The sequence below is a fragment of the Mytilus californianus genome, unplaced genomic scaffold (genome assembly GCF_021869535.1).
Source record: "Mytilus californianus isolate M0D057914Y unplaced genomic scaffold, xbMytCali1.0.p SCAF_1, whole genome shotgun sequence".
Taxonomy (NCBI): Eukaryota; Metazoa; Mollusca; class Bivalvia; order Mytilida; family Mytilidae; genus Mytilus; species Mytilus californianus.
The window spans coordinates 33,660,302-33,676,191 of NW_026262581.1; the positions used below are offsets into that span (position 1 = coordinate 33,660,302).

General features: G+C 32.7%; 1 protein-coding gene across 1 annotated transcript; it reads right to left on the reverse strand.

The window, feature by feature from the left end:
- Window positions 1-123: 123 nt before the first annotated feature.
- On the reverse strand, window positions 124-11,997 carry LOC127719104 (hepatocyte growth factor receptor-like). Its single transcript, XM_052225134.1, has 8 exons — window positions 11,145-11,997; window positions 10,777-10,791; window positions 9,022-9,204; window positions 7,359-7,481; window positions 5,612-5,779; window positions 4,779-4,915; window positions 2,148-2,280; window positions 124-987 (listed from the first exon to the last, which is right to left on the reverse strand). Exons 1-8 carry the CDS (start codon window positions 11,850-11,852, stop codon window positions 847-849), a joined length of 1,608 nt encoding a protein of 535 aa, XP_052081094.1. The 5' UTR covers window positions 11,853-11,997; the 3' UTR covers window positions 124-846.
- Between the last annotated feature and the right edge of the window lie 3,893 nt (window positions 11,998-15,890).

Consider the following 15,890-nt stretch of genomic DNA (forward strand, 5'->3'; position numbering starts at 1 on the left):
ATATATGATATAAGCTGGTTCTCGACTCACTACTACACTCTGTTTCAGCGAAGCGTTAAATACAAGCGGATTCCAGTTTAACATACATACAGAGATGTCTTAATAAATCTCCGGATAACTCAAAACCATAGACGGCACGTGCTTTCCATGACAAAGTTATAACTTTTAATAAACGTATTTGAAACAATACACACCCATATGGTGGATTTTTATCGTTTTTTCCCGTTTTAGCATTATATTAAAACGTAATCATGAGATATAAATAATCTGTTTGTAAAGTAATAAGATTGTTAAATTTGTGACCGTGTTTGCAAAATATTATATGAGCCAAGGCGTTACCCTGATAGATATTTACCTACATTAACATCTTTGAATAAGATATCTAGCAGCAACATATTTTTTTTTTTTTTTTTTTTTTTGGCTCAATATTAGTGACAAGATCTCCAAACGATTTGTTTTGGAAGTTTTTACAGCCTAACATCAAAAGCAATAAGTTTGATTCGTTACAGAAAATATGTGAGACACAATTCAATAATATACATGCTGCCATCGACAAACTAATGTCCTATGAATATCTAAAAGGTGTTGAATGAAATAACACTTAATTTTTGTGTGTCCGATGCGCCTTTTCTGCATAAACCTTAAGCAGAAACGCTCAACCCTAAACATTTGAAAGCCAGGGATGTATAAATACGTAGAGTCGTTAGGTGCTATATAAACTGTAAGTAAAGAACAGCCAAGATTCAACAAAGGTCAACTTTGTCTGAGGGAGTTCATAGATACATAAAACAACCGTTGCAATGTTTCTGACTTTATTCATTCATTATAAAAAAAAGGCAATCATACTTACGTTTGTATATCACACATCATCTTACCAACCTTCACGGTAAGGTTAGATCCAATTTCAAACTTATCCCCCGTGATAGTTACCGTTGTATTGCCTGATATCGGTCCCTTTATTGGGAAGATATTCTTGACACTAGATTGCTGAAAATATTAACCAAATATTGTTAAGAGAATGAAAGTGAAAAATTTATTGCAGAAAATTGCAATCGAAGAATCGGATATGTAAATTAATTTTACCGATGACATGTGAAGATCAAGTTTTACTGTTGAATAACTACCTTGCGATTGGTTTTGAAAGTTTTTGAATTCTTATATTTCAAATGGCAAAAACCAAAAATCATATTAATTAAAACGCAGGTGCTATGGAAGGGTAAACAGATCCTGCTCCACAGGTGGCACCCGTCGAGTTGATCATTGAATTACAAACCCGGTGATAAGTCTAATTCGGTACGTCTTATTCTTATTCACATATTAGACTTATAAAGGACTATCGGATTCGGTAATACAATACGTGAAATATGTATCTTTGATATATCTACTCAAAAAAGACATGCAACTCAACCTCAGACTGAAAATAATGTAAAACAAAATCTCGATTTATCTTTCAAGTTTGTTTTCTCATTCTTGAATTATTTGTGTATTCAAAAGTACTACAGTAATATTGGTCAATTTCAGACAGCACATTGTCTAAGAAGTTAAAAATGCACACAACGCACCACATTTACGAAGTAGTGAATCTGATGGCATGCAAAAATTTGTAAAAAAAAAATTTGGAGGGACAATTTTTTTGTTACCCTCCAAAATTTATTATATTTTTTTAGTTTTCTTCTTTTTATTTAATTCGACATCCTTTATCGCAGGAATGCTGTTATTACAGATTTTCTACAAAGATATGAGCTCTCAAAGTGTGACCCCCATTAATCTCAATAAAAGTGTAGTAAAACTTTCTTTCAGTAGTATATATTATAATATTTCGTCAGTTTCATAGGTACTTGATCCTGAGCTTGAATCAGTCTCTCGAACATTGCAATATACTTAAAAGTATCTAAAGCCGTCTTCAATCATTTGATATCGTCAACTTTAACACAAAGGTTCAAGTCCTAGGGTTGTATATTGTTGTTGTTAATTATAGGACTTTAAATTTTAAAAAAGGACGTATCAATCATAAATCACGTCAGTACAGGAGTGCTGCCTATATATTGTGAAACGAAAAACCTGGAAAGACTATAAAAACTTGACCTCTTTCTTGATGATTAAAACAGCCACTTTTCATGAGCATGCACTTATATACTCTCACATACTGTATATTCAAATAATATGCCCCTTTGTTCCGATATCCCATTAATTCTATACGATTTGGAGGTCGCATTAGTCACTCTAACTTTTACAGCTGCAGAGACATGTAATCCTACTCTACTTGTCAAACACGTTATTCTGGAATTGAATAAAGTAAAAATATATGAATTACGAAAACAAATGTGCTTCGTGTCTTTCATATTTGTTTTTCGTTAATTGTTTTGTTATAAATTAAGCCGTTAGTTTTCTCAATGGAATTGCTTCATATTTTTCATGTCGGGCCCTTTTATAGCCGACTATATGGTATACTCTTCATTGATCATGATTATGATAGAAAAATCGGCCTTCAACAATGAGAAAAACATTTGGGTTTTTTCTCATTGTTGAAGGCTGATTTTTCTATCATAATCATGATCAATGAAGAGTATCTAAAAAATAAATTCATTGTTTTGCTATTCATTCTTGTATTCATAAAAAAAAAAAACGAAACTATTATTTTCTGTTGTAGAAATGTTCTTATTTCAGTCAATGAAAATAAATTAGTTCTAATGCAACTTGTTTGGAACGATAATTTTCATTGGACGTTGACAAATATTTAGATTCAACGTTCTACCAGTCGCAACTAAGGAAAATTTGAATTTTGAATTTCTCATTTTTGTCGATTTTTACACCATTTAGAAGCGTATGAAAAGTATAAATACGTCGATTATGCTTGACATCGGGAGTATACCTAGGACGTCATATTGTTTAAATGTGACGATGTAACAGTTTCGCAGACTTTTTTTTTATTTATAGGCTTTTCAAGCCAAAACATTTACTAAAATGGAATTCATTTTAATATATGACATTAGAATGAAGATAACTGTATTGTTTTGTAAGCTTGGCCTTCGTAAAACTTGATTATACTGTCGCTAATATCCGTTTACTAGCTCTGATCAATTTGCGACAGTAAAAGAGGGACGAAAGATACCAGAGGGACAGTCAAACTCATAGATCGAAAACAAACTGACAACGCCATGGCCAAAAATAAAAAGACAATCAGACAAATAATAGTACAGTTGACACAACATAGAAAACTAAAGACTAAGCAACACAAACCCCACCAAAAACTGGGGGTGATCTCAGGTGCTCCGGAAGGGTAAGCAGATCCTGCTCCACATGTGGCATCCGTCGTGTTGCTTATGTTTTTACAAATCCGGTAAATAGTCTAATTCGGTAGGTCACATTCGTGAAAAGGGAAGGGTATTGTAGTTACGACATAAGGAACATATCCGATATCATCTGTGAAACGGTTATTCCATAACGGTCAACCAACTCGTGATGACGTCCGTAAATAAATATACGTTTTACACAGGCTAATCTTAAATTACAATACAGCTATCTCCTAATTCCACCGAAACACATATATGTTTTTTTTTTTAAAACATTACTGTCTGTGGTGCTTGTTAACCACATATTTTTTCTGAATCTAGACCTTGGTGCATGGTGATAATGTTGTTAATCGGTATGACGTTTGCAATTATCTAATTCCTCAATAAATGTTTTTTTAAGCATTCGTAGAAAACAAAAACGAAAAAACACTAGAAAAGTGATCTAAGTGATCACAGATACCTCGCCGTTTTGTTAGTGATCCTAATCATTCTATTAAAATGGTAAGTAATTTCTTTTAAATTTCTCTATTTATTATGTAAAAATCCATGAACAAAATTCATTTTTTAAGCACCATTTCACCGGAATAGTAAAAATGAAAACGACGAAAATCACACGTTGCGGATCTTTACTGGTCCAAAACATCTTTTTAAAACATCAATTTATTTTTAAAAGCGTCTCTTTGTTTATCATCAGGAAACCAGCTAATTGTGAATTCTTCCGGCAGTAAAGTACATCAGCTCGGATCGGTAAAAATGAAAACGACAAAATTCGAACTTAATCTGTCTTTAGTGGTCGAAAACACTCTATTAAAATTCAATAAACAAAAAGTGGTTCTCTATTTTGCATTTGGATACCAAACCGTTTTAATTTTTTCCAACAATCGAGTACCATAACTCTGGAAAGATAAAAGTGAAAACGACTTAAATCGAATTCAACCGGTCTTATTTGTCCAAAACATTTAATTAGAATTTCAATTAATTTCAAAAATCGGTCCTCGATTACTTATCCGGAAACCAAAAGTGTGACCGTAAGACGGACAGACGGACATGAAATTTTCTATATATAACTCGAGCGAATAATGCAAATAGTGAAAACAAAATGCCAGTTATTTTAAAAGTTCTGTCCTTTACTTAGATTTAAACCTTTTGACATTGAATAATCGGTAAAAATAAGAAGAGGTGGTATGATTGCCAATGCGACAACTCTCCACCAGAGACCAATGTCATAGAAGTTAACAACCATAGCTCACCGACGGCCTTCAACAATGAGGAAAACCCATACCGCATAGAAAGCTATAAAAGACCCAGAAATGATAAATGTAAACAATTCAAAAGAGAAAACTAACGGGATTATTTATGTACAAAACTATCAACGAAAAAAATAGGATATACAGCAACAAACGACAAACACTTTAAGGCTTCTGACTTGGGACAGGCACTTACAGAATGTGGCGGTGTTAAACATATTTGAATATATTTTTGTACCTTGTATCATTAATTTTCTTGATCAAACACGGTTCATTTCCAATGGATACATTAGCAGTGTTTTCGTTCGAACCAAAGTTCTCTCCTCTAATAGTTACTTTTGTTGATCCTTCAAGTGGCCCGTTCGCTGGGCTTATCTGGGAAAAACAGAATGACCAGTGTTACAATAATAATTTTCAAGATCAGAGCGGTCCGATGTTTGAATACTTTTTATCAGTGGAACAATACGCATAACAACATTTCAAAAAAGAAAAGAAGAATAGAAAAACAAACATAAAACATGCTTAATTGCTGAATTGATACACCATATCCTTACATTTTCATTGTGTAACATTTGTGTGAATCAGTGCAAGAAGAGACTCAACATGATAGATTTAATCGTCAATTTTTCAATCTTGGTTTAAGAATGCTTTCATGAGTAATTAGCTGCAAATTAACGCAATATATCATTAAAAACAGCTCGTACCGACGCACGGTAGAAGCTTTAATATAACAGTTGTTATCCATACGTTTGATGTGTTTGAGCTTTTGATTTTGCCATTTACTTAGGGAGTTTCCGTTTAGAATTTTCCTCGGAGTTCGGTATTTTTGTAATTTTGATTTTAATTTTTTTATATGCTTAACATGATAATTGACAAAGTAATAGACCTACAGGAAGTTATCATAGTCTATTCTGATGTAATACTTTGGCTACTATCTTAACTGTCAATGTATTTACTACTTAATGATTATTGTATGTGTGCTGTGCTTACCGGATAGGAAGTAGTTAACAGTAACTAGAACACTGAGGTAATGAATATGAGGGATTATTACTTATTTATTTCATCACTTACACCGAGAACAAATGGGGGACACGATTGCGTGTGCCACATATTGTATTGACACCTGGTTCGTGTAGAGCAACGATTGAAACACCATCCGCATCCAAGTGGATCATTACTGGTTACACACTCTCCACACGTCTGATGTATTTCACATGACGTCATAGACAATTTTGTGATCTATAAGGAAAACAGACATGAAACGCAATAAAACGTAAATATAAATATGATCATCAACTCTTGAACTGAATTATGAACTCTTATACTTTTAATGTTTAAATTGATATACTGAACTCGGATGTGAATACATTGCATGTACTTCTAAAATGCCCAATAGCAAATATTGGTTTAATATCCCCTAAAATCCGCTAATAATACTATCGGTGCTTTTTTGTCTCGTTTGACTTCTTATTATATTTGTTTGTTTGTTCATAGATATCCACGTCCGCTTAACCTTTTAGCCTCGAAAAGAAACATATTTCGTGTTTCATGTTGTTGTTGTTGTTTTTTTTTTAATTGTGTTTGCTGACGAAATTAAACAAATCATATGAAAACACATGCAAAAAGATCAGATATTATATCCTTTTGGAGAATACAACATTTTTAAACCTTTCCAAATAGATATAAGAAGATGTGGTATGAGTGCCAATGAGACAACTCTCCATCCAAGTCACAATTTGTAAAAGTAAACCATTATAGGTCAAAGTACGGCCTTCAATACGGAGCCTTGGCTCACACCGAACATCAAATTATAAAGGGCCCCAAAAATGACTAGTGTAAAACCATTTAAACAGGAAAACCAACGGTCTAATCTATATAAAAAACGAGAAAAGAGAAACACTTATGAACCACATCAACAAACGACAACCACTGAACATCAGGTTCCTGACTTAGGACAGGTGCAAACAAATGCATCGGATTTAAACGTTCTAATAGGCGCCAACCTTCACAAAAGTTTACATAGCGCTACCTGTATCAATGTGTATATAGTTCACACTGTTACATGTATCATCTGTTTTAAATCCTTTTGAATTCCTTTATGAAAAGAGAGAGAAAAAAAAGGAAATAAAAAAAACCATGAGTAGAATCAATGCAGATCATCATGACAAACAGAAAAACTACATTCAACAAAACAATTCCACAAAAAAAAATTTGTTAAGCAACAAGAACCTCCTCAAAAACCTCAATGATATGACTATTACTTTTGTCTATACAGTTAACAAATCTATATAGATGTCTCCCCAAACAAATAGCATACATCAGAAAAAAAATAATAATCAAATAATAGTAAAAAAAAAAAAAAGAAATCCTGCGCATCTGATGTACTTACAATCACAAATTTTCGAACATACGAGGATCTGACCCACCTTGAAGATAAAAACTATAAGTGACGCCAAAATTCATTTACCCGGTGAGTATATATTAGAAATAAAAACAATCTGATTTTGGAAACATGATTTTGGTGCGAGATGTTATCTATGTGATATATCCGTGGGTATGAGTCAAACTGTTATAATCTTATTTTATATCTCTATTTAACAACAAAATAACCACCACCTTATGTCTGAAGAAACAATGTTCTTTTTACAGCAAGCGTTTGTTGAACTACATAGATAAGCATTAGTTTCTGTAAGTTGAAGAAAGTTTGAAAAACAATTCGAATCGAGCAATCCTGGTGCGTTCATATCGAAACAAATTCACCACAATTGCAGTGAGATAATATTTTATTCTATTTTATAATTGTACGGATGATAATCACCTTGTTTCCTGTCAAGAGGTAGAGGTTACTGTGTGTATCAAGAACCATTTCATCAGCAACTGCAATTTGTCTGTCACCGCTTACGTCAAATTTGACGTACGCTTTACTCTGAGTTACCAATATCTTAAAAAAAAATCATTCCTTAATTAAAGCTTCAATTAAATGACATTCAACAGATGTTAATGAAATATTTTTAAGTAATATTTGTTCATTTTAAGTAGGACTTGAATCGTACATAGAAATATTGTTCAAAATATAATTATTCGAAAGACTAACGTGTTTGCACCCTGTCCAACCAATGCATAGATGGCATTAGTCACATTTTGAATTATTGGTTTTCAATGCTCTTCAACGTCCTCCCATCTGCTTAGATTCGAGCGCCACTAATGAGTCTTGAGTAGATGAAATGCGCGTCTGGCGTATAAAACTCTACGCCTGGTATGTTAGGTGCATTTTTTCCGAAAAGACGCGGGGCAATTATTTTGCAACTGCCATAAGAAATGTCTTAAAGGCATCACTAAGAATAAACAATTTTGGTGTGAAAGAGGATGCATAATTTTCCCAAAGATGCATAAATTAGTATAAAGTACAAACAAGTTTTATTTAGTTTTTCTCCTGGCTCCGCGATCGAAATGTAACTATAATCATGTTTTCTGCATAATATACTGTAAAATATCAGGAGAGAGCTTTTGAAATATGTGAAAGGCTTCATGCTTTTTTGTTATTCAATGTTATTAAGGGTTAAATCTGGTCTATATAACAGCTTTGATAAGTATTTGGTATTACTATAAATTGTCACTTCTTCGTACTATGAACATAAAAATTATTTATTTTGTAAAATATTTCCTTTCCCTATTTGAACTGTACACGTATACCGAACAACTAAATTATTTTCATTTACCTGTGTTTAAAGTAATTGCAAATGGTTGATATTTTTGTTCAAGCATATTGTTTTTCTTATATTGTTTAACATTTCACAGCGGTATAACTTGTTACTTTTATTATTCTTCCCTTCGTTTATTTATTTTGTATTTGCATTGTATCATAGATCAAATTTATTTGTTCAGTGTATGTTCACTGGTGTTAATATGTCTTTTGATTGAGTTAAGCCATTTCAATTGATATTTTATAGTGTGTCTTTCTATGTTGTGATGTTACACTCTTGTTTCATAGTCCTAAGTCAGGAATCTGATGTTCAGTAGTTGTCGTTTGTTGATGTGGTTTATATGTGTTTCTCGTTTCTCGTTTTTTATATAGATTAGACCGTTGGTTTTCCCGTTTGAATGGTTTTACACTAGTCATTTTTGGGGCCCTTTATAGCTTTCTGTTCGTAGTGAGCCAAGGCTCCGTGTTGAAGACCGTACTTTGACCTATAATGGTTTACTTTTATAAATTTTGACTTAGATTGAGAGTTGTCTCATTGGCACTCATACCACATCTTCTTATATCTATTCACATTGTTTTAGATGTACACTATAAATAGATTTATTGAAATATTACTGTATGGGTATGTTTTATGACAGAAACAATAGTTTAATAGCAAATTAGTTACTTTGGACATGATAATAGTGAATCTATAAATCTACGATTTTTTTTTCTGATCAGCTGTAGCATGTCCATCATATTCAATTATCCATTGGTAATTAAAACTGTAGTCATGTACCTTTCTTAAAAATCCAGTATTACTTCCAGCAAGAATAATGTCTGCAGAACTATTTCCTAATGGCAGAACAGAGGTCAAAATTTCACTAGAGATCCGATAAACGGCTGTTTTACTGAAACCTTCACCACGAGCCTCGATCCCAAATTCCATTTTCCGCTGGGTACACGATGATACTAAATCACCCTACAAGTTTCTTTATTTATCAATATAACGTTAGTTAAAAAAAAGAAAATACTGATATGGAAATACTTTAAAGTTTAGAATAGAGAATGGAAACGGAGACAAGGAGACAACAACCCTACCAAAGAGCAGAAAACATCTCAAGGCCCCTTTTCGGTGTTCAAATCAGTGAGAAAATTTCGCACCCGGAGGCGGGCTTCAACAGGCCCCTAAATAATAATGTATACTAGTTCAGCGAAATGGACGCCACACTAAACTCCGAAACATATATAAAAAATTTAAAAAAAAACACACAAGACTATTAAAGGCTATAGGTTCCTGACTTCGGACAGGTCCAAAAAATGCGACAGGGTTAAACATGTGTTGTGAGATCTCAACCTTTCCCATATACTTCTAGCCAATGTGAAATAAACAAATAAACAGCGATACACAAAGTAAAACTCAGTTTAAAATAATCCTTCCATGTACTTTAAAAGTATTTAAAATAAAACATTACATGAATTAGGAGCACGTAAAAGCTTTTATTCTCATCTGGCACGTGTCGACTGATAATATCAAAATGTAAGTATTCACACGTTAAGTATTTGTAATAAAGTTCATCTGTGTACTTTTTTGTATCTTATAGATCGAGACTAAAACGCTAAAGATTTGAACTCTCAACACACTACTGTTACTCCTCAAAATCAAAATATTAATTCCCGTGACTCAGGAACATCGTCAGTTGCTGTCTAAAGTGACCTATTTTGGTTTTGAAAATACACCCTGAACGTGCAAAGAATCAACATCCAAAATTAAACTTGTATGAGATGAGTAATTTTTCTTTTATCCGTAGGGAATTGTATATTGATGGTAGACAGTCTTGAAGTTTTTTTGAACTTCAGATATCAATATTCTGAATATCTATATAGGCTTTTGGTTTTTTTTTCGAGTCGTTTGGTTATTGGCCAATTGACGATACTTCTGTATCTTATTCATTTATACTTGCTATTATATATTCGATCAGCATTTCTAATGAGAGCAATGCATACACAAAAATCTTTACAATCATAATTCGTATGAGGCAGCTACAATGCACATCTATGACACAAAGTAAATATCCTGGTCATTTTTTAGGATTTTTTAAATTTTTTGTCAATATTAATTTCTAAACTAATTTTAGACCCCCTATTATTCCAACATACTTCTAACACAAAGTTTTCTTATCATATTTCTGAAATATTTCTACATTGATGAAATAAAATCGTCAATTTTGCGTATCATTTATTAGCCATGCAGATATAACTTTCTAGAAAATGTGTATTAATGCATAGATAAGTATAAGTATTCCTCGTTATTTTAGTAAAAATGCCAGCACCATTTAAGTACAATATAAAAATAAGGAGATGATGTATGATTGCCTATGAGACAACTATCCACCAAAGTTCAGTATTTAATAATAAAACTACATAAAAGTGCTACACTAATGTTTTCATTGTTATTAAAATAGTATATGTATCCATGCTAATGCTAGTTGTTACATGTACATGTATATACATTTTGTTAGTATTAGTTAATATTGTGAATAGAAGATGTTACCGTTTTGTGGTCCTCCTGTGAAAATAAAATATGCCTGTTTGTATTGTCATAGGAAACCGCAGGAAACCACTAACCGGCCAGAAAAATTGGCCACGGGTAGAGAAGTGATATTTGACATACATACGATAATAAAATATAAAATAGCTAACATAATGAACTACTGTTTTTTTTTTAAATGATCATGACAATTTAACAACTACGCTCAGAAGTGTTCTGATTGACAGAACATTAAATGAGACAACCAAAAGGCAACGAGATAAATAAAAGGACAAACAAGTTAGCACAAACGCTTAAAACTTTATCCTTTCTACCTAGATAGTAATTTTAAAAGCTCTGCGAATACAGCAAAACATTATTATTAAACTCACATAATTAGAAGCAGCCGAGCATGTGGTAGATTCGCAGTGCCATGATGGTGTCCCCCATTTTGGCGTATTTGCAAAACACTTTGATAACACTTCACGATCAAACTTCATCTTAATTTCATCAATTTGGAAAACACAAATGACTGAACCTTGAGTACTGTCGGCTTGAATGTTGTCAACATTGTATGCTCTCACACCAAACGTCATGTATAGGTTTTGTCGCCCGACGTCGTAGTGGGCTGCTACTCCAATGTCATACTTCGTCGGAGTATTACAGGAAATCGGCATCTCTTCATAAGAACCGTAATCGTGGTTTTCCTTGCATAATTTTGATATTCTTGTTTCATATGAAATGGTTCCAGAGTCGTTGATTGATCGAATAAAAACATGAAAAGTTGAATTTGTAGTTTCAAAAATATGTAAAAACTTCAATTTAAATTTTTCCCGCTTAGTATCACATACTGAGAGAAAAGTCTGAACGGCATGATGATCAAAATTCCAATTCTCATTAGATTTTGAAATATCAAGTGTTGCAAACTCCTTAGAAAAGAAGTCTGTTTTTCTGCCGTCGAAGCTTTGGCCAATGAAAAATATATCATCACCACCTTTACCCTTTGTGACGAGCATGACGGATGAATTTTTACTTCCAAGATAATTTTTCTTATCTTCACCAAAAGGATGTTTGATGTTGATATCAGCTGCATTGTACATGTAACATATACCTTGGAGCGCTGTTCCGCAGACGATCAAGTAGTTCTGGAATAACTTCAATATACTGATGTGATTATTGACTGTTCGGTATCTCTTGTAGATGCAAGAATTACCAAAAGAATTACATTGTTTACTATCGTTGACAGGGCCAATGCTATCTTGTTTCTTCAGTCTAAGGTCCAAGTCAAGGTGGATAAGAGTGTTGTTTCCTCCTATATATAAACTTCTACTTTCTTCTTTTATTATAATTTTGGAAAGTGGACCATATTTTCTGGGTACAGTGTAGTTCTGATGGAAAACATGTGTTGTGAGAACTCCTAATACCAAATGAATAACTGCCAATCGGATATACATCTGGAGTAAAAAAAATGAAAACAACTCTTTAAAACTTTCATGTTCGAAGCGCTTTTCTGGATTAACTTTCATCAGGAACGATCAATGACGAAGTTTTGAAAGGAAAGATGTATGTGAACCGAGACAGTTGAAGAGCTATATGACCAAACAGTATATCATAGGTCGACTTTGCCAGAAGGATTTGAAACTTACGTTTTTTATAATTTCAAAATCTATATACGGACAATTTTAAAACGGTAAGTAAACATTTCGTTTTGCCATATCACTAAAAACTCATTATTCAGATTTTAATCAGTATTTCTAAATAATTATGATTCAATTTATATTTGATATAAAAATAAGGAGAAGAGGTATGATTGCCAATGAGACAACTATCCACCAAGGTTCAAATAAAGTGGACCCCCAAGGGTGACTGGGGAATAGAAGTATGGTCACCATTGGTCTTCCTCCGACTGGCAGTAAAACCCGTGCTAAAGTGGGGCGTCCGTTTGGCTGTGCGGGATGTACAAATTTTCAGCAACGTCCGGTCAGAATGGGGACGTTAAATCCGATGCCTCGTGTAAAGAGAGTGCCACGCTCTTTGCACGTTGAAAACCCTTGCAACAACTCTTTGAGGGGTCCGTAGGTGACCTGTTGCAAGGCTAAATTTCTGTCCCTATCTAATATACCCTCATTTCCCGTGGCAGTCTAAATTTCTCCGACCTTAATCCCTTAGTCTATTACAGAACCTACCTATTGTATTTATTGTGAACTTGTTCTCGTCCTGAATATGCATGACATATTTGCCACTGGACGTTAAGCAACCAACAATCAATCAAACAATCAAATAAAGTGGATGTAAGCAATTATAAGCAACCGCACGGCCTGCAACAATGAGAAAAATCCATACCGTATAGTCGGCTATAAAAGGCCCCGACATGAAAAATATGAAACAATTCAATTAAGAAAACTAACGGCCTAATTCATAACAAAACAATTAACGAAAAACAAATATGACAGACATGAACCAAAGACAATCATTGAACTACAGACTCCTTACTTGAAACAGGCATATAAAGAATGTGGCGGGGTTAAACATGTTAAGTCTTATTTCATTTGAGATCTACATGTCAACCTCACAACCTCAAAAAATTATAATACGACTCATGTTTAGAATTAACATAGCAAAATTTCATGTGCTGTAAAAGACAGTTTGATAAATAAAATTTAAATCTGTTTTGAAGGAGTTACGGTTTATCAACATGAAATAAATTCTTTCATAGTGTAAATGTTCATTTAATATTTGATCTTTGTGTAAGTTTCGGTGTATTTTATTTTAAACTTAAGTTATAAAGGTTATTTGTATGGATTTTGTTGTCGGTCTTCCACTCAAAAACTTGACATAGTATCTCGTGAGTATGTCAATTTACTCCTTTCAAATAAGATTTCTACTAAAACATTCGTTGAAATTCAACTCAAGCTCGCAGCAGTAATATTGAACTAGTTTCTTGTTTCCTTGTTAACTGATTAAATTTAACATAATATTATAACAGTTTAGAAAACGATTTCACACAAGTTATACAACTTTCAAGTGTTTGCTTTAACATTTTGGGTTAAATTTCTTGTAAAAGACGGATTACACAAATTGTATAGCTAAACTGAATTATAAAAGTAAATATTTAATGTAACATATCTAGGTTAATGAATTTACAACAACCAATATGGCAGTTGTTATCAAATAGTCCATTTCTATGTATGTTGGCGTTTGTTTTTGTAGCAGTTCAATGTTTATGTTTTTCCGTTGTTTTCCTCTTATAGTTGATGTGTGACCCGGATTTGTATCAATTAAATCGATTTATGACTTTTGAACAGCGGTTTACTACTGTTGCCTTTATGTAGCTCACTTGGAAGAGTTTAAAATTTCAGGATGTCGATAATGACTTTTTTGAAGTGCTACAAAAACATGATTCCGAAACGCACTAACTACATGTATATCGTTGCTTGATATGCATATGTTTTGTCATAAAAGAATATTTCAAATTTCATTATTTACGATACTTTTACATATGTATTAAAAAAAACATTTTAATTATGCTGAACCAGTTACTTGTCCACAGTCTCTTGATAATTACGTATCACTTTGGTAACAACCGATGAAAAACAAAACAGAAGTGCAAAAATAACAAAAAAGCATATAGATATGGAATGCAAAAAGATTGATATACACGATCATTTGAGTAAATTCGATATTATAAGTTGATATAAAACTTACATTTCTTTTCTGCAATTTGGATGTTATCTTTACACATATTGAACACATAATATTTCCTGGTATATTAAACCACTTGCATTACTTCAGTTTCAGGAAATTCATCCTCATCTCATATTATGACAAAAACAAGTGAATGGGGGGAATGAATTACTTTTTGTACTAGACTGACACTCTTATTTAGCATTTGAACCAGCTAGTTCACAGGGTAATATGAAACCGTACCCGGACATATTATTCTGATTCTAAGCTGACCAGTCTTTGATCTTACTCATAATTGCCGTGTGCTAAATGGAGACCAGATACCAATTTGGGTGCACGTCTTTGCTTTGACAATTGGAAGTGAAATGTGTTCTCATTGAAAAGCAAGGGAGAACCGTAGGAATTCCATGTTAAATTTCGTGTAATAGTTCTATTACACAAATTGTGTTACTAAACTGAATTATAAAAGTAAATATATAATGTATCATATCTAGGTTGATGAGATAAAACGTTGATATTTACATCTCACTTGTCTGTCCTTTGCAGCTACATGTACCAGTGCAACCTACTTGGAAAAAAAACAATACCTTTTAAATTGCATGCGTCCGAAGCACTTTTCGGACTTTCCTTCATAAGGAACGCCCCCAAAAAAGCCGAATATTTGGAAGAGTACTGTATCATGTTACACTTTAATCATCAATTTCAAATTTAACATCTCAATAATGCCTTTTTCGAAAGGGCTAAAAAACAATTTCTTAAATGAAATACATGTATCTTTGTTGTTAGCATTTGCATATTTTCTGTCAACTTAGAATATTGAAAATTTCATTGTTTTCGATAATTTAAAATAAAAAGTGTTCATTTTTTTTTAAATACTGCTGAACCAGTTACTTGTCAACAATCTCTTGATATTTACGTATCACTATATTAACAACCGATTAAAATGAAAAAAGAAGTGCATACAAAAACAATCTATAAGGAAATAGAATGTGTAAACGTTAACAAAAATATCGAACTCAAAGGTATATTCAAAAAGGGGTATGTCGATAAAACCTGACAAAATCAAACGATAGGCCATATTAACCAACGAATGAAATGGAAAACAAACGTCATATTCCTGACTTGGTACAGTAATTTTTCGAAAACAAAATTAAAGCTGGTTTTATTGCTAGATAAAACCTCTTACTAGTATGACAGATGTTTATACATGTAGTTTTACTGACAAAATTAGGTGCGAAACCCAAACTGACATATTTAATTAATGTGAAAATAATTGGAATCGAGCAGCCAAACCTGTGTAAACATACATCACAGACATATAACACAACTTACTAAAAAATTAAAACAAACATGCAAATAGATATGACAGAGAAGCCTACAAAAAGTTATTGCAGATGAAAGTAAATCTAACAAAGACGCCAAATTTTTATTTTTTTTTGTAGTTCATAGTATAT